Genomic DNA, 22547 nt, shown 5'->3' on the forward strand with positions numbered 1-22547 from the left:
TCTCAAGTCACTTCAAGAGTCTGCTTTTACCTTTTCTTAGGTGAAGCGATCATACGTAAGGTAAGAATAATTTTGAGATTCTCTTATGGCATTAGATCTTTCATGGTAGTTCCTTCATTAAGCGCCCGCTGTAGGAACCATTGAGAGCCATCGGTTTACTAACAATGAACGGAGTGCTGCGGCTCACACAGTGTGCCAATCAGCTTACGGAACCCCTGTAATCACTTCTCAAACCGTCGACTTACAGCATGAAATACACTATCGATTCACAGAGGCACAGATGTGACTTATCAGCTCGTGATACCAATCACTTTAAAGATAAGCAGAGCATTAATACAGGCTCAAGGTTTGCAACTGTCAATGGCAGAACTCTACCAGAGCATGAACAACTTGCCGTTGCATGTCTTGTGTCTCGCAAAAAGAAAGCAAAGAATGCTGGTGGCCTTGGTTTGCTGATTGGTGACCTGTAATTCAGGTTGCAATGGATCGCCACTGCATGCAAGCATGTGAGAGCAATCCATCCCTTGGTTTCAGACAACAAAAGCCCCTGTCGTCTTACGATTGGTTGCGGCACGCCAGGTAGGATTGAGTCGTTTAATCGCCGCGATATGCGCCATTAAATCAACCACTAAACAAACAGAACCCATAGCCTCAGCAGTCTGCTAAATGTTAAATTCAGCCGAGACCGTCGAGGCCGGCGTCACGATAGCAACAAGACTTTTGAGTTGAGTCGAGAGAGCCGCATTTGTTGATATCCTTCGCTATTTTCCGGTTCAATAATGTCGCATCGAATCCTGGTCTGCTTGCGTTTGTCCTCAAATCGAATGTCTTAGGGGTTCAGAGCCACCAAGACCCTAGCAAAGACCAGATAAGCCCACCTCGACCATCCCTGCCACCTCGCGTGAGCCGCACCATTAACAACTTTGAGCGGCCGCTTGATGATGGGCGGAATGTCTGTTTATGGAGGTCACGATAGTTGCATGTTGGTCTGGAATCAAGTAAGCCACTCTGTCCTTACGCCATATTGTTTCACAAGATCTTTCGGCCAAGAGAAAGCGGCTGTGTAAGCAGATATGCCCATCATTAATTCCCCAGGCAGAGGCTCTGGGCCCTGCGAGCTTGACGTCAACGGCTGGTTCACGGACAGGCGGGGCGGGAACAGCGTCCACTTGCCGCTTCGGGGTGATGGTGTCTTCCCCGCAAATGGACGACGAGCAGTGGGTCTGGCTTCTGTAGTCACGGTTCGTTACAACGGCTGTATGGCCTGAATACTGTACTTTACTGCCTAAGGTGTCTAAGACAGAGCAATGCCTTAAACCGTCAGCAAGTTGAGACACGCTTGCGGCGCTTGGTAAGCTCTACCTTCAACCGGGTTGTGGGCTGAAGTCTCTGAGTGAATCTGGATACAATGCACGGAGTAAGAAGACACAAGAGGCCTTCAACACGAGTCACAACTGTCAGTCGTGCTACAGTTTCACAGCGTCACCAAACAAGCCCCTCCTCTAGCTCTAGCTCTTTCACAATCATCAATCCAGTTGTATCTCGCCTTACACTGGCTGTTTCTCTTCATGTCCCCTCTTTTTCTTAGGCCATGTCCTCTCCACTCCCCCAACTTTACAGGGTCCCCACTTCATTTAGTGCCTTCCCCCGGGCGGTCTTTATTGAACCGCAGGCCGTCCCTGACCAGACAAGGCCCCATCGCGTGTCGTCGTTCGTCGTTCGTCGTTTCCGTTCCGTCCATCCAGTGTGTTTTAAGGTCTTGGGTTCCCCTCATGTAGCTCGTCATCTTTTCTCTTCATTCTCCAGTTTCACATTATTCACATTCAGTTTACAGAATTTTACGCTCGCGTTCAATACATTCTCACCGTGTTAGTCACTACTGTCTCACTTCCAGAACCAACGGCTTCGGTTTCCAGCCTTACATCACGTACCGTGCCTTTTGAACTGTTCCAATAGCAGCCCCGGGCTTGTTACCTGGGTGCTCGCCCTCAATCATCCTTACTTGTATACGTAAGTTTATAGCATCTGCAACATGTCTGGCATTCGCAACTAGCACGTGTTCCAAGATTGACTCACTTACACAGTACTGACATTAACCATCTCTTCTAGGTCATCCATAGCTCTACTACACCATGCTAGCGGCAACACGCATCTGGACAAGTGAACGACTTGTTCAGTCTCGCACTGGCACAGCGAATGTTCTACGTTCTACCGTTTCGTTACAATCGAAATGCGAGCAATGCAGACACTATTCCCCCGCCGTGTCATCTTCGACCTCTTCTGAGTTCCGTAATGGACGTCGACGTGGTTCAGTCAGGTTCCAGCAACCTACATCGTTGGGTCGCAGCATTTCTTGGGACACCAAGTCCAAAGCTTCTGCCAAGAAGGATGCAAAAGGCTTCAATCGATCTGTCGATCCTTCAAAGTTTACTACCATTGATCAAGTAGCGGCCTGGGCGGGTGACTTATTTGGTATCCGACCAGGAGCGAATATCGAAGATGTGGAGCGAAGTGCTATTGAGCACTTGTTTCGAAGCGATAGCAAGGCCAACATTCGCAAGGCTACTTTGACCAATGCTCACCACTTCAGCCGCGCAAGTGCAAGTGCGGAAAGCTCGAAAGATACTCTCTTCTCTGCTGTTCACGGACAAGATGCTACTTTCATTGATCCTATAACAAACCGCCGGGTGTCAAAGTCTACAACGGCCGGAACAGAAGCTCGATACGATGCCCAGCGAGACTACAAGCCGACTGACTTCGTTGATGTGTCTGTAGAGGCCGACTCGACTCCCAAGTATAACGACTTGGACAAGTACAAGCCTACCATCGACACTGAGACTAGCCAGCCAGATCAACCTAAGTACGACGATCTTGACAAGTATGAACCAGTAATAGATGAGAGGTCTCAAGAGAAGTTTACCGAATACGATGATTTGGACAAATATGGCCCTGTCAAGTACAATGAGCCTGATGGAAAGCGACCTACTACGGCCGAAGAGGATTCCAAGCAGTACAAAGATCTTGACAAGTACTCCTCTGCGAACCTGGACGACCCTCTAGTCAAACGTCAATTGACCGCTGAAGAGAAATCCAAGGTCTATGATGATTTGGATCAGTACAAGCCCGTTTACCACAACGAGCCTGATGGCAAAAGACCACAGTCTGCTGAGGAACTGTCCAAGAACTACGACGATCTGCATATGTACAACAAGGGTGTGTATTGGAATGAGCCCGATGGCCTGCGCGAGCCCACGCCAGAGGAGCTTTCCAAGAACTACAAAGACCTTCATATGTATGGGCCAGTTGCATGGAATGAGCCCGACGGTCTGCGTCGTCTGACACCCGAGGAGGAATCCAAGCAGTACAAGGATCTGGATCATTACGCAGATCCTTTTGAAGCCAGTAAGTCGGTTTTGAAGGCCCATGAGAAGGCGCAGATGGATCGCACTATGCGAGGCAAGCCCTTAGCCCCGAAGGTCGATGCTCCCGTCGAGGACTTTGCAAGCAAGTATGATGACCTTCACAAGTATGGTCCATACCACTGGAACGAGCCCGATGGTCTCAGAGAGCCTACCCCAGAGGAGTTGTCCAAGAACTATGACGACCTTCATTTATACGGTGGTGTCTTTAAGTGGAATGAGCCTGATGGCTTGCGACCCCTGACGGCAGAGGAGAAGTCAAAGCGTTACACAGACGTTCATAAGTACGCTGCTCGTGACTTGTCACCGCCTGTCGAGCGAGTACATCCCGAAGAGGCTTCCAAGGTGTACAATGATCTCCCCGCCTACCGCAAATTCGAGAATGCGGATGACCCAGCACCACGTATCCACCCCGAAATTGCTTCGAAGAAGTATACCGATTTGGGTGCGTATAACTCTTTCGAGAACGGCGACCCCCAGACGGAGCGTGTTCACCCGGAAGTAGCATCAAAGCAGTACAGGGATCTACACAAGTATCCATCAGCTGGCTTTGACGATATCATTCAGGCGGTGCATCCTGAGGTGTTGAGCAAGAATTACACAGATCTTGGCAGTTACAGGCACTCGGACTTTGCTTCCCAGGCTCAGGGCTATCCTGTTCAGCCCGAGGACGCCTCCAAGGTCTTCCAGGACCTACGCAAGTACACAGGAGTTCGTCCCAACGAACCCACCGGCAAGATGTCGGTCCCTCTGGATGAAGTCGCCCGCGGCCTCCGAGAGTTCGATTCCAAGGCAGGTTCCCAAGATTCCCCGGATTCAGCATTATATACTTATTCTCGATCCCCGAACAGGTCTTCTCCCGGCTCTACGGAAACTAATATGGACACTTCCAGCCCTGAAAGTGCCGATGTCATCCGAGCTGCGGTCCTTCGCAGAGCTCAAGAAAGTAGTGAACGAGCCAAGAACCAAGATCTGTCTGGCAACAAAGGTCAACAGGTCAAGACGGCACATGCTTCCCGAACTTACGGGGAAACTATGTACGAGACTTTCCCTGAGGATTTTGCCAGGTCCTGGAGCAGGGACAATTCATCGTCCAAGTCGGTACTGCTTCCCCAATAACATTTCAGGAACATCATCCGTGAAAGAAAGCTCAAGTTCTATGGAAGATGTCGAGCCCGGATCTATGGACGAGAGCTTTCCTGTGGATGACACAAGATTAAAAACGGCACTAGATCGCTATGCGGCCAAGAGAATTAAGGATCTGTATTCGCACGAGCCTCAGGGTCTGCAGACAAGTTATTCCGAAGAGTGTGGGCGCCCAACGATGCCTATCATGGAGAAACATTACACACCTGAAGCTAAAGAGTCTACGACAAAGACATCAGAGATGCCCAACATGGCCTCATACAAAATTGTCGCTTTTGACCCAGTTTCGAGGGTGATGAGCGTGGCCGAAGCCAATTCCGCAGTCGGCGCTAGTGACAGGCCAATGCCTATTCCTGATGCTCTTGTCAAGCTGGTGGACCCTGCCAAGTTTCTACCTTACTTCAAATCACTTCAGGAGGAAGGCTACGAAGTAGTGTCGGGCAGCGGGCAGATGTTGATCTTTCGCAAAATGCAGTCAGCCGATGAAATGGTTAGTCAGGGTGGAAACTCTCCCACCTCTGACAGCATTTACAGGATTTGGACTGACAGTCATTGCAAAAGATCTAAGCGGTTCTCAGCTCGGCGATGGACGAATTCTAAGACGAAGAAGTCGACCAAGAAGAGAAGCATTGGGCGCAAGATTCTGGTGGGAACTGGTGTAGTTGCAGGTTCTGTCTATGCGGTGGCCTTTTTGACGAAGTCTTCAAGTATTAGGAATTCTGATGTGAAGCCGCAGAACTAGAGGATACGGGATACGGAATTGGCTCGAACGACACTGCCTTATATGTTGAAGGATGGGAGTTTTGCAAAGGTTCACTTTTGAGGAATATGGTGGGGGATTTCTTTGGAGTTTGGTATTGGGATTGCAGCGATTGGGCTTGAGGATGTCTCAGCCATCCCCAGCGTTTATGATATGATAGCCTGTTTTCTTTGTTGGAAGTTTACATGTGGGACGCATTCAGCGGAGCATGATAACACGGAGCTACGGAGTCAAGATACCTCGGCACATCAATTTGCAACATTCGATAGCCACGATTACAATGACATTCGTTTATTATAAGTTATTAAGCAATCGTGTTCATTCTTGGGCTGTTCCTCTTGGTAGCCAATCTGTAGTGTACAATGTCCGTGACCTTTTTGCATCCTTGTGTTTTCCATGCCCATTCCATTAATCGTTCCGTACAATTACAATTTCCCTTTTGTCCTTATTTTGTCATTATTGATCTAAGAGCCCTCTCGCTCTGTAAATCCAGGACCTGTAGCGACCTGCCCAATCTTGTTCATATGCATCTCATGCTTCTGCTCCTCTGGACTCCAGCTCTGTCGTCGCTGGATCGAGGGCGTCCAGCTATTCGTGTGGCGCATGCATCGGTCGGCGCCGGCTTGGGCGGATGGAGAAGTTGGAGCTGCAGATGACGAAGTCAGCTTGTGCAGAATTGGAAGCGTGTAGCTGTGCTGTGTACCTTCTGAGGGAGGGGTTGTGTGGGATGTTGAGATTGCTGTTGGTTGGCGGTCCATTGTGAACGATGGTATTATATTGAAGAATTGGGTTGTAGGTTTGATGTTGTGATGACGATGAGGTGAATGTTGATATAGAGGTTTGTTGGTATGTGAGTTGCTGTAGCTTCAATCAGTATGTCTTATATCCCAAACCTTCAGCGCACTTACCCTCAATAACAATAAAGTCAATTGATAGCTCAAGTTATGGTAGTCAAGTTTAACTTTCTTACTTGCAGCTTCCTTTGAATCAGGACCTCGTTGTCATATTTATACACGTTTTCTTCCCGGAAGCATAATTATATCATAAGAGAACCCCCTCTTCAGCTCGACCCCTACAAGCGTGATTCCTAGCATTCATTTGGTGACTGATTGGACCCAAGCGTTGATGATTGGGGATACGGATGTAGATGATTGGATGTGGCGAATTGAATGGCCTGATACATAAAGTGACGCTGAGGCGTGATTATCTCGGGCTTTTAGAGTTTGCACTCTCCATGATGGACGAAATCGGACCTCGGGATTTGGGGAGTCGTGTGATGGTGGATATAATGCTGTGATAATAACAATCAATGCGGTGATAAGCGATCAATGTAGTGCTTCACAGATATACCACTGTGATTTATAAGTATTCTTGGGTTGTATCATTGAATATGCACCTGTCTTTATTCGGCATTGTTTCTACAGGTTGATCTGCCTGGGTAAAGAGAGAAATTGAGGTTTGGAGTTACATCAAATGCATGTGGCATTCTCCGGGGTACCCCAATGCAATGTGCCCCGGGTTAAAGGGCTACAGGCCTCGTTCGTTGGTGGAATCATGCACGTAAAAGTCGAGACTCTCACTTGACCTCGTGATGCTCATCAGATCATCCACCAACTATATGACCTTCTCACATAAGCAACCAATCGTCGTAATTCAACAGGTTAATTGGTGATATTCCATTGCTTTGCTCTGATACAACATACCATACACACATTAAAAACAAGTACAAGAATACGCTACCCCAAACCCTTTCCTTTCTATATGCTCAACAAGGCATATCTCGGTCCCTTTTTTGTTAAGCCCTTCCAACTCCATCATGCAGAAATAAAATAAACTAAGACGCCGATGCTATGCAGTTTGCGAAACATGAGAGCCGTCATGGACAAGAAATGTAAAAATAAAACATGGAAATGATAAAGGGGGTATACAGCAAAAACACAGACATCCACCGTTGAACAGGAAACTTTGAGATTCATGTAGTCATCTCTCGGAGCGAAGAATCGTATGTACGTGAAAAGACGGGTGGATCAAGGAGTCTTGGGACGCTTCCAGTAGTATTGCTATTATACAGCGTAAGTTTGAGTGCATATTGTAAAGTCAAGAATATTACAAACCTTGTGTTGCTTGCGACAAGCGCGGAGACTGGGCTTGCGAAGACCATCGACGACTGCGGCGCGACGTTGCTGGTCATCGTCTTCCTCCGGTACGTAGTAGTACTCGCTCTCAAGGGGCTTGCCAGCTGCATCCTTGCCCTGACGCTTGATGATACCAATGCAGGGTGTACTCTCGATAACATCGCGAAGATCGTCCTTGGAAATGTCTCGCTTCTCCTCGGAGGGGAGGTGGGCCATGATGGTGGACAGAGGAGTAGAGGACAAACGCGAGAAAGCGAGCTGGTTGATGACATGGTTACCAACAGCAGGGTGGGACTCAAAGGACATCCTGAAGATCTCCGGAGTCGGAGAAGACATTCGAGGAGGAGACGAGAGTGGAGACTCGGTTCTGGCCTGCTGCTTGCGAGGAGACTGAGGAGGAGCAGGAATCTGACGAGGAGCGAACAGATCGGAAGCAATAGCGCTGTGGAGAGGGTTGGCACGCTTGACACCCTTGAACATCTTGGGAGACTTTGTCGTTATCGAAGCCAACCGGCAGGAAATGTCGGCGCCAAAAGGCCCGAAAGAGTGCACGATAGGATCATTCTCCTCATCAGGGTTGTTGTCCTCACCATCACTGACCTCACTGCTGAAGCTGGCAGTCATATCGGTGCACATGCTGACATTGATGTTAGTAGGATCATGCCTGTGCTCAGGGAGCTCAGGCTCAGCATCGTCTTCGTAGATTTCAATGTCACGCTGTCCGGGGAGCAGAGCCTGGAGGCGGCGGGAGCTAGAGAGACTAGCAGGCGTGGGGCTCTCGGGAGAAGCAATACGAGAAGCGCGACGAGGAGGGGAAGACTGGAGAATGGCCTGGGCACGAGCCTGGCAGGGAGGAGAATCCCAAGTGGTGTCGGAGAGATGATCAAGAGCCCGCTTGGGCCATTGGACGAGAACACGCGAGTTTTGCACATCAATTATGATCTCGGAGCCCTCTGTTTCACTGGTGAAGCTATCGCCCTTGTACAGCTCCCAAGTACGACCCTGGCTATGCAACTTGAGACCATTCCAGCCATTGCAGACGATTTCAATCTTGCTGGGCTCAAGCGGGCTCGCAGCAGCGACGAAGCGAGCCTTTACGTGGACGCGGGAGACGAGGCGGTCAGCGGAGATCTGGTAGTGTGACGAGTTTGACGATCGACCCATGATGAGGGTCTCGCCGTTTTCCGAGAGTTCGACAGCGGGGACGGCAACGAGCGGGGCACGCTCGGAAGCGGTAGCGGACCGTTGAGGCGGGGAACTCGAGAGGATACCTGTACTCGACGTAGGGACAGGAGTAGGATATTTGAGGTGAGCTCGGGACGAGGAACGGCCAGAACCGAGATTTTGTCGCTTCACGGGTCGAGGGAGGTTTGGAGATGATGAGAGCGGCTCAAAGGGCGGGAGGAGACTCGGCGCTGAACGCTTGGAGCCGGCGAGGGAGTAGGGCTTCATTGTTGGTAGTGTTGGTTCGGCGGAGGAGCCTTTTCGAGGTGATGAGCCCAAAGAGTCCATTTTTGCGTTTTTTTGGTCCTTCTGCAGGAGTTGTATTCGGCTCGTGGTGTTGTAGATCGAGAATCGAGGTCGGACTGGATCGCGTCCAGAGACGAAGGAGACGAGACCAGGTAACACGCGTAAAGTGCAAACGTCAATCTCGCTCAGAATTCGAAATCAAGATCGAATTTTTCTTTTCCCACCAATTTTCTTCCTTATCCTTCTTAATGTCTCGCCAACAGGCGTCGTGGTAGAAGAACGATGACGACACGAAAAGCGGTCTAGTATCTCTCTCTTTAAGAAGTATACTTCCTTTTTTAAATCATAGGGTAATAAAAGAATGAATCAGATAAGTCATCGGTCCCAAAGAACTCGACCAAGCGTGAAACCTTTTTTTGTATGTAGGAAGTAGAGCGTGCAGGTGGTGGTGAGATTGTAAGAAAGGCTCTCGTGTTGGGTAGTGGGGAGGTATTTAAAGAGGCATGCTCCGCTTTGCCCTTTTAACGCGGGAAGGGTTGAACGCGGGCGCCTCGCGAGCTGTCGTGGTTTTTTGGCGTTGGCGTTTTTACAGTGGTTGAGAGCGCTGTAATTTAGTGAGCTTGATGAGAATTAGGTGCTTAACGCGGTCCTGGATGGGGGCGCGTTGAGTGGTAATGTGGGCACCCGTGTTGGTGTATCGATAATGATGACGTTCGCTGGACGCGCTGAGTTATAGTGACTGCGTTTTAGATCCTTGCTTGACATGTTTGATGTCTCACATGTAACAATCTCCTTTTTTTTTTTTTTTTTTTTTTCCCTTTCCGTATATCCCCTTTATTGCTGTCTTTAACTCAATATCTCCCTGCTTTAATTGCACGTTTTTAATACAGTTGTGAAGAAATGCCGTTGAGATTTTAATGGGACTGTTGTTGAAAGCCAACCTCCTGTCTTGAGGTGTTCAACCTCCAATTTCTTCAACACGTCTCCACCATTGAATCCATCGAGACTGGTCTCGCGTTTGGAGACTTGTAGACCAATCCCTTTTGATAAAAAGCATAAAAGAGTCTGGCTGGGATTACTTGCCTTGCTTTTTATTCGCTTTTGTGTTCTGTAGTTATGCAGAATATCCACCTTTGAAGATTCTTTCTAGGGTTTAGTGAGCAGCACGTCTTGGGCTTGGTTTCATGATGGGCTTGGGACCGTGTGTAAGTTTGATGTATCGCGCTTTGATATTGAGTCAATGCTGCCATGTTTCGAGATTAGATTTGACTTTAAGCCCGGCATCAGCTTCAATGGCCTATTCGTGGTTCTGAGACTTCAATTGAGGTTGCCAGTAAACACTTGGCCAATCTATACGCCACGGAACGCCCACTCTAATCATTGACTCAGTAATACCTCCGGCAGCTATCATTCCTTGACAAATATCGTCAATCGCGTCCATGTGGCATTTGGCGAGCTCGTCAGTGGTTTATCTGGTCAGCCCTACGCCACAGATCGAGCCACGATACGCACGTACGCGACTTGATCCATACCTTGACCGAGGTACCCTACATCATTCTTACATCATGAGAGAACTTCACAAAAGCATGTTAGAACTGGCATCTTCAAATACAAAATGGAAATCATTGTTTTTATTTCTTTCAATTGCATCTAGGAAGACATTTTCACTATCAAATTGCAATCGTGGGCTAAATAATGAGCTTAGCTAGTTAATCAACTGAACGTTCGTGATAGCTTCACTTCTTCTCCACAAGAATGACCTTGAGCCGTAACGCTTAGCTCTCCCAGTTAAAGCCTTTCTCCTTCTCTCTTACCACACGTTCAGAGGTTAGCTCCTCGAGGTTGATGATAAATACCTTATAAAAGAGTTACAGTGACATGCGTCTCTGCTTGCACTCGGAGCATTTTGAAGGATCAGCCCCCTTCTGCTTGTGCTCCACTTCTCGGCGACACTCTTTCCCCTTTTTCTTGAAGTCATCGCAGAACTTGTCGTCGAATTCGATGTTGACACAGTGGCCGCACTTTCGACATGTTGTTGTTGTGATGAAGTTTTTACACATGTTGATCTGGTGTTAGTTGATGTTAGAAGGTGTTTGGGTCTGAAGTTGAGACGGGGATATTGATGTTGGGCTGAGTTGTTAGTAATTGTTTGAATGAAATGATGAGGTATATTGGAGTGTTCTATGGGGATAAATCGACTATATATAGTTTCTTCAGGGATGTGATGTTATGAAGTCAATGTCATGAGGTGTCTAAGTCATCTCATACTCACTAACCACTTATTAAACATCAAGTTCAGGTTACTATGCACTGTTCTTTTGTTCAGTAATTAAACAAAGGAACTCAGGCGTAAGTTACTGTCTGCCGTTGTCATGTTCACTCATCACATATCACATAATGAACAAAGAGTAAGTCCTGTCAGTTGAGGCTCGAAGCAATTTGTGCGTTCAATGAACAACTGATGGGATGAAATGGTCTTTGTTCTGTATCCGTCGCTGCAAACGAACAGCTGAACGCGATATAGTCCTGATACACTGTCATCATCCCGTGTTGTCGTACCCCCAAATCCCCCATACCACATCATCAGATCTCAGTTCAGCTCAGGATCCGTCTCACTGCAAAACACATACTCCTTCAAGTACTGCCCGGGCCGATCCTCATCATCAACAACAGGCGGCTCAGCCGTTCCCCGAGCCGCAAACTTGACAATTACTCGTCGACCCATCGCAATGTTGATATCCCAGTTGTACTTCTCCACAAGCTTCATCTCCTGGAAGTTGTACATTGCCACCAGCTGCTCCTTAATAAATTCGGCGGTAAGACCGGAAGCCATCTGGATGTACTTCTTGTCCGCGGGTTTGCCATCGGTGTCACACCAGAGGAACCCAGTCTTGTCGCCGCCTCGCTTCACCATCAGCCAGGCACTCGCGTCTTTCTTGCGGTTGCCGGATGGGACTTCGTCGGGAAGGTCTTCTTTGAAGTGGCCAACGGGGACGGCAGAGACGGAGAATGTGTAGACTGGTTCTTTGGGCATGGGGACTGGGTCGGCGGAGGTCCAGTTGTCGAAGACATGTGCCATGTAACGATCAACCTCTGCAGTCATGGCCTCCTCATCTTGGAGATCGTGAGACATGGCGATGCTGGTGAGGTCAGTATCTTGCCTTTGATCCACGCGCATTGACTTACGAGATGAGAGAACTATCTCGGAGACTCTTTGTGAATGTTTGTAGAGTCGAGAGATGGAAGTCTCACGGTATTGAGATGAGGTGAGGAGGGGAGAATAATTTTCTCTGGCGTTGTCAGGGAAGCATCTGTGTTTTGATGCTCAGCTCAACCGGTCACTGTCAACATGCATCACTGTCAAACACTGCAAACCCCAGGAACAGATCATCAGCACTGCGTGAGATACTCTATTACCTGTCACTCATAGACAATGTCACAGGAAACAAGCCGCTTTGAACTAACATTAACGTGGATTTACTATCTAGGTAATTAGGGCATATCTCATACATCATAAACCTATTAAACTACCCCTCAACAAGAGTAACCTTTGTCTCCTCCTTCAAGTCCCGACTGCTGAATCCAACACGAATAGTAAACTCTCCCTCAGGAATAAGCCACTTCTGAGAAATGATATCCCAGTAGCTGAGATCACGACGCATCAGCTCAAAGCTAACACTCTTGCTCTCACCAGCCTCAAGGAAGACCTTGTCGAAGCCACGGAGCTGCTTAGGTGGTGTACCAGCAGGAGCACTGTCGGGGAATGTGACGTAGAGCTGGGGAACAGTGGCGCCGTCGACCTTTCCAGTGTTGGAGACGGAGACGGTCACGTTGTAGATGGTCTCCCAGAGGGCGGGGTTGCCGCCGGGCTGTACGGGGAGATCTTCCGGCTGGGAGGTGATGTCGGAGGCGAGAGGCTCGGCAGAAATGTCGGAGATTTCGAAGGTGGAGTAGGAGAGACCGAAGCCGAACTCGTAGCGGACGGAGATGTTGTGCGCGTCGAAGTAGCGGTAATCAATCTCGAGCTTCTCGTCGAACCAAGACTGCCAGTCCTCCTTGCCGGTGGTGTTGACGGCAGTGGTAGGAGGAGCATTGTAGTCAGTGCCGTTGAAAGCGATAGTGTAGGGAAGACGACCAGAGGGGTTGACATCGCCGTAGAGGAGGTCAACGAGGGAGTTACCGGACTCCTGACCGGGGAAGTGAGCAGCGAGAATGGCGGTGACGTTGGGGTGGTCAGCCCAAGGAAGAGTGTTGATACCAGAAGAGTGAGTGACGACGACAGTGTTGTTGCAGTACTTAGCAACAGACTCGACAACATCGTTACCATCCCAGTCAACGGAAAGGTGCTCACGATCAGCAGCCTCCTCAGCCCAAGTCTTCAAGAAAACAAGGCAGACATCAGGAGTAGCAGGGATCCAGAGATCAGTGACGTTGGTGGTAGCAATAAGAGTGTTGTTCATCCACTGCTGAACAAGAGTGCCGTCCTGCTTAGCACGAGCATTGATGGCAGTAAGAGGCGAAACAAGGTATGTCAAGCGACCAGTACCGGAACCACCACCAGCGACAAGAGTGCCAAACTCGTAGTCCTTCTGGTTGTAGAAACCCTCAGTGATATCGCCGGCATCGTTACCAAAGACGGCGATGGACTTGGGCTTCTTGAGGGGGAGGGCGTTCTTCTCGTTCTTGAGAAGGACGGTGGACTCGGCGCCGTGCTTGCGGATCAAGTCACCGTGGTTACCGCGGACGTCACGGCTTCGCTCGCCGGTGAGGTTGAACTCGCGGAACCAGGTGCTCTTGGGGCTGAAGGTGTTGAGATCGCCGCTGGAGGGGTCGACGGAGGGATAGTCCTTGTCCTGGCCGAGCCAGAAGTAGGGAGTCATGATGCGGGTGATCATGTCGTTGACGCGGGTCTCGTCGAGGGTACCGTTGTTGACGGCGCGGGTGAGGTTGCCGCCGAAGAATGACTTGGTGAAGTACATGCCGTACTGGCCAATACCACCGGGCATGTCCATGTCGAGACCGCTGTTGATGGCAGCAACGCCGGCGTGGGTAGCACCCCAATCAGACATAACGTAGCCCTGGAAACCAAGCTCATCTCGCAGGATACCGTTCAGAACCTTTGAGTTCTGGCAGCCGTAGGAGCCGTTGAGGCGCTGGTAAGAGCACATCATGCTAGAAGCCTTGGCATGAACAGCATTGGCAAAAGGCCAGAGGTAGAGCTCGTGCATGGTTCGATCATCCATGTTAGACGAAAGAGCCTCCTTATCAACCTCACCAACATACCCATCCTTAACAAAAGTAGGGTTTCGCATGACCTCCTGCTCGTTACCGATAAAGTGCTTCGCAGTAGCCTGGACACCCGCATCTTGGTGTCCCATGATAGTCTCCTCCATCGCAATACCAGTGAGGTAAGGATCCGGCGAGAAACCCTCCCAGTTACGACCAGAGTACGCCGAGCGTCCAAGAGGACCGGCGACAGGACCAAGGAGGATGTGAGCGCCCTTGGCCTTGAACTCTTGACCCATTGCGAGACCGCGCTGGTAGAGGAGGTCCTTGTCCCATGATGAAGCAGCTGATACACCAGCGGGGAAGACACTGGCATAGTCTGCTACACGGATGGCGAGGGGACCGTCGTGGAGACATAGACCGTTGAAGTTGAGACGGGGAATGGCGACGATGTTGCCGACGCAAGGACCTGGTGTTCCTGTGACCATGTCGGCCTTTTCCTCGAGTGTCAACTGGGAGACAAAGTCTTGAGCCTTGGCGAAGGCATCTTCCCAGCCCTTGCCAGTAGCATTGTCTATGATCGTCAGTATAACCTCACCTCAATTGACGGAGTTGGTGAACATACTGGCAGGGTAATGAGGCGAATGGCCGTACTGTCCAAGAATAGTGGTGTTCTTAGGCTGAACCCAGCTAAAAGCATCTTCGGCGCGATCACTCGAATCGTAGGCTTGGGCATTGACACCCGCGGCCAAAAGACCCGAGACCAACACAGATCGAATGCTAGCCATTGTGAGAGAGTAGAGATGAATGGCGCTCAGTGATGATGATCTCTTTTTTTTTCATTTTTGTGAGGCTATCAGCTACAACTTATATATTCCTAGCACCGGCTACACTTTCCCTTGCCCTCGGCGATCACCAGTCCAACCTCTTGCTCCTCCTGTACAAAACTTGTCTGTCTGCGTCATTGCAAATTTTGTAAGTGTTAGCGTCGGCTTCAATTACTCCCCCGTACAGAGGAACACCTCACTAGCTCACAGGGACGATGCGGAGTAACATTCTCCTTCACTTTCACGATGCAAACCCGTCGTGTGATGCCATTCCCAGTTTAATCTCCATCGGCGAACTTTCACTTCCTTTAATCTACCGCAGCTTAGCCGCTGCGTCCAATGGAAGATATCCCCGACTGTTGGTGATGGTGTCATGCCCCAGGTTTACCACTCCACAGGATGAATAATACGGCCGCTATCTGACCGAGGATCCGAAGTTCTCCCAGCGAATTTATACTGAGTTTGTCAATTGAGTTAGCCTATTCATCTCAATTGCCGGGGATGGCTCTCAAGTCTGGGGGAGACAGCTTCTTCTCCGCAATTCAAATCGGCCCTGTTGTGGACTCGCACGCTTCGTTCATGCGGAGAAATTAGGTAGCTTTTTAACGTTGGTGGAGATCGGAATCAAAACCATACGAATTGTATACCTCGAAACAGGTGCTGATCACACATCAACCTTGGTTTCTTCCCTGTAACTGTCAATTCAAGGTCATGAGTCTTTTTTCCCTTCTCCACGATAATCTTTTTTGACATGAACCCGTTTATCGACCCAGTACAGTGGCCTGGTGACGCTGATGTTACAGCGGCTTCGGCCCGGAGTCGTTACCGTTCAGGCCATCATGACGGGACGAAATGTATTTTATCTGGGTTGTAACGTTATCAGCCACACGACAAGTCAATTGCTCTCACTAATATTCTCGTATTAGTTCCGCATCTCGGACGATATCTAAACTCCCGTTTATAAGTGCCGTCGTGCTTTGATGCTCTTTTTTAATCGGTGTATACTCGGCCGTGTATTCTAAAGGTGCATGACTTTATTCCCATCATGGATAGCCACGAAATGTTAGTGGGTGACTCGGGTTTATGTTTACATCCGAAAAGTCAATCGACTTTTACCAGTCTCGTGGTCATGTTCATGGTCTAGGTTACATTGGAGAAATTGGGTTCTTCTGACTCGATGAATTATTGCACCTCCACATTTCTGAGTAAGGAAGTTGGTAGCGTTCGTCGTTGGTTGGATTTGACGAGGATGCTTTGAGAGTAGCCTCGGAATTGGCCATGGCGATCCCCGCTGGAAGAAATTGTTGGAACCTTTCTGCCGGACTTTCGGTGAGTGATGTAGTCCCGCAACGTTGAGATTAATTGTTGGAACAATGGAGATGTCAAAGATACAGCCGGTATCGCAGACTTACACACAGCCAGTAGTGAGTTTAAAGTGCTGACCTGGGAGTATGGGGATCTCGGTAGCTGACAAGATACAATGCTTACTTCTCAACATTCAGAATCACGTTTCATCAATATAATGTGGCAGAGTATAGACTAACAGAGATATTCTGCTGTATTTATCCAATGACATAATCAAGAGCACCAATGAACGAATAAAGGCCCAACTAAAGCTCTTCCTTCAGGGTAACCATCTCCAAAGCTCGCCTTACCCAATGAAATCTAGCCTCCTTTCCATCTCAAGCTTCCGGCTTAGCGACGGGAACTCCGCCCCAAGTAAAACTCCGGGGCTGGGCATTCTCCACTTCTAACCTTACGTAGTAGACCTCAACATTGCCTTACCATCGCAACGCTTGCAAAAATGCCTAGGAACATAACGAGTTATATCCTCTGGCTCTTCAAGACACAATCTTTCCCCCATTCCATCAACGGTGTTCAGGCTTAAATTACTTGTCACAAGGTTAAAGACAAGAGGGCAGAAGGACTTGCTGGAGGTGTAGTTGATGAGATGGCGGCAGGAGTCGCATATGGTAGCGGTGCTGGATAATTGACACATTTTGGTGATTTTGGTTTGGTGAGGATATTGGGCTTGTGTTGTGGTGAGTTGACTCTTTGTGTCAGTTGAGTATGTTTGTGGACGATGTGATGATGGGATACGTTGGTGATTCAAGTAGGGAAACCTGTTGTATCTATAAGAGAGAAAAGCAATATTTTATTTAAGTGTTCATGGGTACCTAGGAGAATCCGAACCGATCGCGTGAAAGTGTTGAAGGAATGGATGTTTCGACCAAACAAAGTAGCTGGGCACTCAGGCAGTTCAGATACAGAGCCTTTCGTTCATATGAACAAGACAGCGAACTTGACCCCAGCCCATGAAGTCATTGTTTGGATATTAGTTTATACAGAACACAAAAGCCGTGAAAACGTCTCCCGACCAAATAAATCAATTGTCCGCTTTCCCTTTACCCTTCTCCTTCCTCTTCGCTTCCTTGCACTGCAAACACTCCTCCTCGTGAACATAGATGGTATCATGCTTTGTCGTCGTAACGCAAATGCCAGGTCGCTTCTCCAGAAAATGAGCGCATTTCGTTTCTTCCACGGGCATGGAGACGAGGTAGGAGCACTTCCTACAGAGATAGCCTGCACTGTGGATAGTGCACATTTGGATCTTTCGGTTGATGAGTTGGGTAAAAAAGAGAGAGAGTTGATATCTTATTATCGAGAAGTTAGGAGAGAAAAGGAGCTGCTCTTATGTTTATGTAAAGTCCTTATCTTGAAGTGTTTCACCGAAGGACCGTCAAGTTACCGAATGCCGTGCTCTGTATCACAGACTGCGGGTGCTTCCTTCCATAACCCCTCAACCTAAGGCATACAGCATCACCGGGACTTTAAAGGCAAGGGCCCAGTGGGTAATGAACCAGGTTTAAGGAAATATGTTATGTCTAGATCCCAAAACCAAACCTCCAAAGCTTACGCTTAACCCCTCTCTGACCCTCCTTCTTCTTCTTAACGCAGTCCTTGCAATTCTTCTGATCCGAATGAATAGTCGACGGCACTATTTTTTGCTTTAAGCAAGCTCTGCCTGATTTCTTGGCAGAGTTACACTTTTCTGTGACCGTTTCATGGTCGATGATGTGGTCGCAGACTCGGCAGCGGTATTTGGTGAAGACGAGGTTGCACATGTTGAATGGTAGATTAATTGCGAGTGGAGAGATACGTCTGGGGGAAGAGATATGATAGGAGATAAGGGGGCTTGAGTTACGGAATTATATATGCACAACGACGTTGGAGGGTTTGAGTGTCACGGGGGGTTTCTCATTCTATCGTCGGTGTCCAAATGTGTCACAGTGAGGAAAAGGGTTGAGCCAACATGTCAGACTTGTGCAACGTTTCACGGACATGGCTATCAACGAAAGTCAACAAATAGTATTGAGACTGTCACTATGAGATTGCTTCACTACCCAATCAACCCACGTTGTACCTAAAGTCCAAGGTCAATCCAATCATGTTTCTTAAAGCCTTAGGCCCCTTTCAGCAATACAGCTTTCATTCCTCCTTCGCCTCAGTCTTGTATTCCTTAGCCTTGGCCGCCTTAGCCTTGCACTGGGGGCACTTGGAGGCATCGATCAAGGTAGTCGTCTGCATACGCTGCTTCTTGCATGGCTTCTCAACATTGTTCGCACTGCAAGGAGCTGTTCTTGGTACGGCGTCTTGATGGCCGCATGTCTTGCAGGCGAGCCGGGTGGTGTGAATGAAGCACATGGTTGAGCACAGAGTTTGTTCTTAGCAGTGATAGAGCGTCTGTTAACGTGGATTGATGGAGAGTGAAGAGATAGATTGTGAGATGGGTTGGAGAGTGTAGAGATGGGATGGAGGTGGGTGCAGTGGTATTTATACTTGTGGTTCTGCTGGGAGCGTTTGGATCTCACTCATTCAAACATAGCGCTTAATCAAATTCAACTTTGAGTCCAAATGACTGAAGCGACGTTTGGATAATCATTCTGGGCCACAAAGTCTCACAGGACTTTAACGTCTCCTAAGCGAATCACTGAACAGTCATCAAACTGGCCAAAGGCTATCAAACGCTCCCACTAGCCCTGGCCCCTGAGAAAAGCAACAAACGAATGCTAAAAGCAAATTAGCTATGGCCCAATCCAATCCAAGCTATCGCTTCATCTGTTTTGCAGCTCTGCAAGCCTTGCATCCCAACTCACTCTCCCGCTGCTCACCCCCATCTTTGTACCGTTTGAGACGTCGTTCCCCCTTGTTCGCCTTGTTGCATTTCTTGGGATCTATGTCAGTTATTATATGATCACCACGTTTCCGGCACATTATCTTGACGTGGTAGACAATGCACATCGTAGAGGATAACACAAGTTGATTGTTTAGCGATATGGTTGTCAGTTTGGATTATTTGAACGGGTTGTCGCTGGCGAGTGCTTGGGCACGTTTGCTTAATCGGGATGAAAGGGATGGGGAGCAAGGTTGTATAGTCGTTTAGGAGCTAGAATCACTGGGAAGAGAAGCCTGGTGACATGGTGCGTTGTCGATAATCACCACTGGCCCTCGGCGTGATCACGTTTTCATAGACAGCTTTCAATCCCGATATCTGAAGGTCACTGAGAAAACTGTAATTCTTCGGAAGTTAATAATGTTTCATTATTCCAAGAACCAGCTTTAGAATATGATTCCAAGCAACCGCCTATCTAATTCCATGACAAAGTAACCTCCAATTATCCTGTCTAATAGTTCAACGTGCTATCAAAACACAGGACCCAACTGCCGACGCCTCCAGAGACAGGCCAGAAGCCCCCATTCATTTCTTTCCACCCTTATTCCCATCCTTGGAGCACTTAGAACAGTTGCTCGCGGAGACAGTCTTCCTGACATATACATTCTCCTGCTTGCATTCGGTAGTGCCGTAATGCTGACACTTGTCTCGCTTGAGGCTCGTGTCCACGGTCTTGCCGCAGCTAGAGCAGACCTGAGTGCTGTTGATCATGCGACACATAGTGAATGGTATAGAGAAATCTGTGGATGGGTTGTGAGTTGGGAGGGAAGTTGGAGATTGAAAGATGGGTTGGTTTGGAAAGGAGAGAATGCGGGCCGAATTTATAGTCGAGGTCACGATGAACAGGTCATGAATAATGGTGAGGGTATTCATGAAGAAAGGGGAAAAAAATTCTGAACATGGAAACAGTAATTGTATAATGGCTTTGTTGTGCTGAACAAGTCTGATTCAGCTTGTGCGAAGTTCCGAACAAATGGATGAAAAGGGAACAATAGGCTACATGTTCTGAATCATCGGATATGAGCTATTCTGTGTCATGGTGGGATGAAAGGCGCCCGAGTTTGTTGTTTCAGTGATATAAACTGGCGATATCTTGGCCAAGGTCCAATGTGACTGGGAGGTTGGCCGCCCAAATGCAGCAAATTCGTCGATGATCCAATATCTGCACCGACAATCAAGAAGCCCTCGCAGCTAACCACTCATGTTTCTCGCTGCAACAGAGCCTCTAGTCCTCACCCCAAGTAAGCCTTTATTTCGTCGTTATGTCCTCAGCTCGTATGCCTCATCGGCGACGGCAAACATAAGAGTCTGTACAGAGTTAATGAACATCCATGAATAATACTAGCTAATCACTCACATCAACCCCCAAAGATCTCTTTCAACGCCGACCGTACGTAAGTCTCAAATGCCGCATAATAGTAGATGTACTACCCTGCGGAGGCTGCGTCAAAAAGGGGACCTGACTATCTGGTGGGAACGAGGCGCACAAAATGCAAAGGGCGGCCTCGCACTTGAAGCTCAAGTTTACGTCGGTCTTTCCGCAGCGCTTGAACTGCAGGTAGAGCTCGCACTCTTGACACTCGATTTCTTCGTAGATCTCGTTGTTGCAGCGCATGCAGTAGAAGACGCGGGTTATGGCTACGCACATGGTGGCGGTCGTGATGTCGTAGTTGATATGAGGTTGGCTTATTTTGAGGGATGGGAGGGAAAGAATTGAGAGTGATGTCGGAAAGACCGTTTAGTTGAGACTTTGCCCAACGAGATTCAAGATGTCTTTGTTGGGGTTTAGTTGATTAAAGTGAAAGAAATGCAGTGCAGCGTTTGGCACTGCCGCTTTATTAACCAAGTAATAATAGATGGGCCACCCACTGTTAACAAACGCACAGGATCTGCAAGCAGTCATAGATGAACTCAGTCAAAGAGACGTTGTGTGAAAGTAAGCCTCTAAATGAGGTTTGAATTGTAGCTACAGCACGCTAAAAGAAGATATTCACGACATTAATGCCCCAAAGTGTTGGTCCTCGCTACCGCCTTGTGATGACGACTTCAATCGGAGGATATGGCTGATCGCGCGCCAAACACTCTTCACAAATCTCCTCTTGATTCCATAATGTCACTGGATATTCATTCCCGCACGATGCGAATAGCCTGCTCTTCGTTTCGCTGGCCTTCCTGCATAAAAGACCGTGCTTCTCAAAGTTCCACCTGTTCTCGCAGATGGGGCACATGTAATGAATCGTCAGATCGTGGCACATTCTGAGAAGCTGTTTGAAAGGAATTTCGTTGTTTCTTGTTTCAAAGAAATGTTGCTAGGTGTTTAAGATCGAATCATAGAAATTATGCCTTGACAGGATTTGACAGTGTTTTATAGACATCTGCAAATTGATGCGAATCAAAGAAGATGAGAAGCTACGAGGATACTTTTCTGAAGTTACTCAATGACCATACAAAAATGAGAACAAAGCCATAGCCCAGTGCCTCACTGCATATTTTCAATCCAGGTGATGGGAAATGTGATTCGCCAAAACGACCCGATAGTGTCGCAAGATGGGCTTTGTAGCAGCATAGTAAATACAATTACATTACCTACATTACAATGATGAGATCTCGTTTTCAGAGCAAACTCTCAACTACGGTATTCACTCCTACAAACCTAAAATTTCACACGACCCGAAAACCCTGTTGAAGAATGGCATGCTCACTGATATCTTAGACCTTGTTTGTCACAGTCGACTCTATTACTGCACACTGAGCATATGTATTTGGCTGTTACGTGGTAGCACATTGTGAGGGGAATGAGTCTTGTTTAGGTGTGAGTTTGAGATATAGATACACAAATTAGACAGCGTTGAAATTCGCGGTCGGGAACGTAAGACAAGGAGGATTCATAGCTATAGCTTGAGGATGATGACAGTGAATGGCAGGTAGCATATGTAATTTGACTCTCAGTGCTGAAGTCCAACGGGAATGATACTTACGAAAGGTCGGTTGAGGATGATATCCATCGGTGATTGTGAAAGAGTTGTAGTCGTGATGTGCCGTCGCCAAGCAAATTCCTCCTCAGAGCAAGCAAACAATAAATCCATATCTCCTGTAAAACTAACGTATACGATAAGCATGTGGCACAGACAAGCATGTGGCACAGCATACTGTGCAGCTAGGAATAACTTACCCTATAGAAATCTTTTTCTTAAATAAAATAGCTAAAAATCTAGAAAAATTATTTTTAAAGATAGTATAGCTAGCTTAGTAAAGAAGCATTTTTATAAGATTTTTATTTATTTTACTTTATATAGAAAACCTTAAAATACAGTGTAATATACAGTGTAA

General features: G+C 48.0%; 11 protein-coding genes across 12 annotated transcripts; 2 read left to right on the top strand and 9 right to left on the bottom strand.

Moving 5' to 3' along the window:
• Positions 1 to 2132: 2132 nt before the first annotated feature.
• On the top strand, positions 2133 to 4538 carry FOXG_09121 (uncharacterized protein; the record flags this gene model as incomplete). The annotated part of the gene is made up of 1 exon (XM_018388158.1): positions 2133 to 4538. The coding sequence occupies one exon, from the start codon at positions 2133 to 2135 to the stop codon at positions 4536 to 4538; it is 2406 nt and encodes an 801-aa protein (XP_018246170.1).
• Positions 4539 to 4578: 40 nt separating this feature from the next.
• FOXG_09122 (uncharacterized protein) lies at positions 4579 to 5307 on the top strand (the record flags this gene model as incomplete). Its single annotated transcript, XM_018388159.1, has 1 exon — positions 4579 to 5307. One exon carries the CDS (start codon positions 4579 to 4581, stop codon positions 5305 to 5307), a length of 729 nt encoding a protein of 242 aa, XP_018246171.1.
• A 5-nt stretch (positions 5308 to 5312) lies between these two features.
• Positions 5313 to 6801, bottom strand: FOXG_19992 (uncharacterized protein). Of its 2 annotated transcripts, XM_018400255.1 has the most exons (3): positions 6234 to 6801; positions 6029 to 6183; positions 5313 to 5971 (listed from the first exon to the last, which is right to left on the bottom strand). In XM_018400255.1, the coding sequence occupies exons 2-3, from the start codon at positions 6081 to 6083 to the stop codon at positions 5790 to 5792; spliced, it is 237 nt and encodes a 78-aa protein (XP_018246173.1). In that variant the 5' UTR covers positions 6084 to 6183; positions 6234 to 6801; the 3' UTR covers positions 5313 to 5789. The 2 variants fall into 2 exon arrangements, with proteins under 2 accessions (XP_018246173.1, XP_018246172.1); XM_018400254.1 differs by having other exon boundaries at positions 5313 to 6183; positions 6234 to 6493.
• A 70-nt stretch (positions 6802 to 6871) lies between these two features.
• On the bottom strand, positions 6872 to 9408 carry FOXG_09123 (uncharacterized protein). The gene is made up of 2 exons (XM_018388160.1): positions 7440 to 9408; positions 6872 to 7385 (listed from the first exon to the last, which is right to left on the bottom strand). The coding sequence occupies exons 1-2, from the start codon at positions 8970 to 8972 to the stop codon at positions 7353 to 7355; spliced, it is 1566 nt and encodes a 521-aa protein (XP_018246174.1). The 5' UTR covers positions 8973 to 9408; the 3' UTR covers positions 6872 to 7352.
• Positions 9409 to 10705: 1297 nt separating this feature from the next.
• FOXG_19993 (uncharacterized protein) lies at positions 10706 to 10990 on the bottom strand (the record flags this gene model as incomplete). Its single annotated transcript, XM_018400256.1, has 2 exons — positions 10706 to 10739; positions 10803 to 10990. 2 exons carry the CDS (start codon positions 10988 to 10990, stop codon positions 10706 to 10708), a joined length of 222 nt encoding a protein of 73 aa, XP_018246175.1.
• A 530-nt stretch (positions 10991 to 11520) lies between these two features.
• FOXG_09124 (uncharacterized protein) lies at positions 11521 to 12063 on the bottom strand (the record flags this gene model as incomplete). Its single annotated transcript, XM_018388161.1, has 1 exon — positions 11521 to 12063. One exon carries the CDS (start codon positions 12061 to 12063, stop codon positions 11521 to 11523), a length of 543 nt encoding a protein of 180 aa, XP_018246176.1.
• A 337-nt stretch (positions 12064 to 12400) lies between these two features.
• On the bottom strand, positions 12401 to 15256 carry FOXG_09125 (beta-glucosidase G). Its single transcript, XM_018388162.1, has 2 exons — positions 14782 to 15256; positions 12401 to 14730 (listed from the first exon to the last, which is right to left on the bottom strand). Exons 1-2 carry the CDS (start codon positions 14942 to 14944, stop codon positions 12458 to 12460), a joined length of 2436 nt encoding a protein of 811 aa, XP_018246177.1. The 5' UTR covers positions 14945 to 15256; the 3' UTR covers positions 12401 to 12457.
• A 2113-nt stretch (positions 15257 to 17369) lies between these two features.
• Positions 17370 to 17531, bottom strand: FOXG_19994 (uncharacterized protein; the record flags this gene model as incomplete). The annotated part of the gene is made up of 1 exon (XM_018400257.1): positions 17370 to 17531. The coding sequence occupies one exon, from the start codon at positions 17529 to 17531 to the stop codon at positions 17370 to 17372; it is 162 nt and encodes a 53-aa protein (XP_018246178.1).
• A 941-nt stretch (positions 17532 to 18472) lies between these two features.
• On the bottom strand, positions 18473 to 18688 carry FOXG_19995 (uncharacterized protein; the record flags this gene model as incomplete). The annotated part of the gene is made up of 1 exon (XM_018400258.1): positions 18473 to 18688. The coding sequence occupies one exon, from the start codon at positions 18686 to 18688 to the stop codon at positions 18473 to 18475; it is 216 nt and encodes a 71-aa protein (XP_018246179.1).
• Positions 18689 to 19742: 1054 nt separating this feature from the next.
• On the bottom strand, positions 19743 to 19937 carry FOXG_19996 (uncharacterized protein; the record flags this gene model as incomplete). The annotated part of the gene is made up of 1 exon (XM_018400259.1): positions 19743 to 19937. One exon carries the CDS (start codon positions 19935 to 19937, stop codon positions 19743 to 19745), a length of 195 nt encoding a protein of 64 aa, XP_018246180.1.
• A 658-nt stretch (positions 19938 to 20595) lies between these two features.
• On the bottom strand, positions 20596 to 20865 carry FOXG_19997 (uncharacterized protein; the record flags this gene model as incomplete). The annotated part of the gene is made up of 1 exon (XM_018400260.1): positions 20596 to 20865. One exon carries the CDS (start codon positions 20863 to 20865, stop codon positions 20596 to 20598), a length of 270 nt encoding a protein of 89 aa, XP_018246181.1.
• Positions 20866 to 22547: the final 1682 nt, after the last annotated feature.

The sequence above is a fragment of the Fusarium oxysporum genome, chromosome 9 (assembly GCF_000149955.1).
Source record: "Fusarium oxysporum f. sp. lycopersici 4287 chromosome 9, whole genome shotgun sequence".
Lineage (NCBI taxonomy): Eukaryota > Fungi > Ascomycota > Sordariomycetes > Hypocreales > Nectriaceae > Fusarium > Fusarium oxysporum.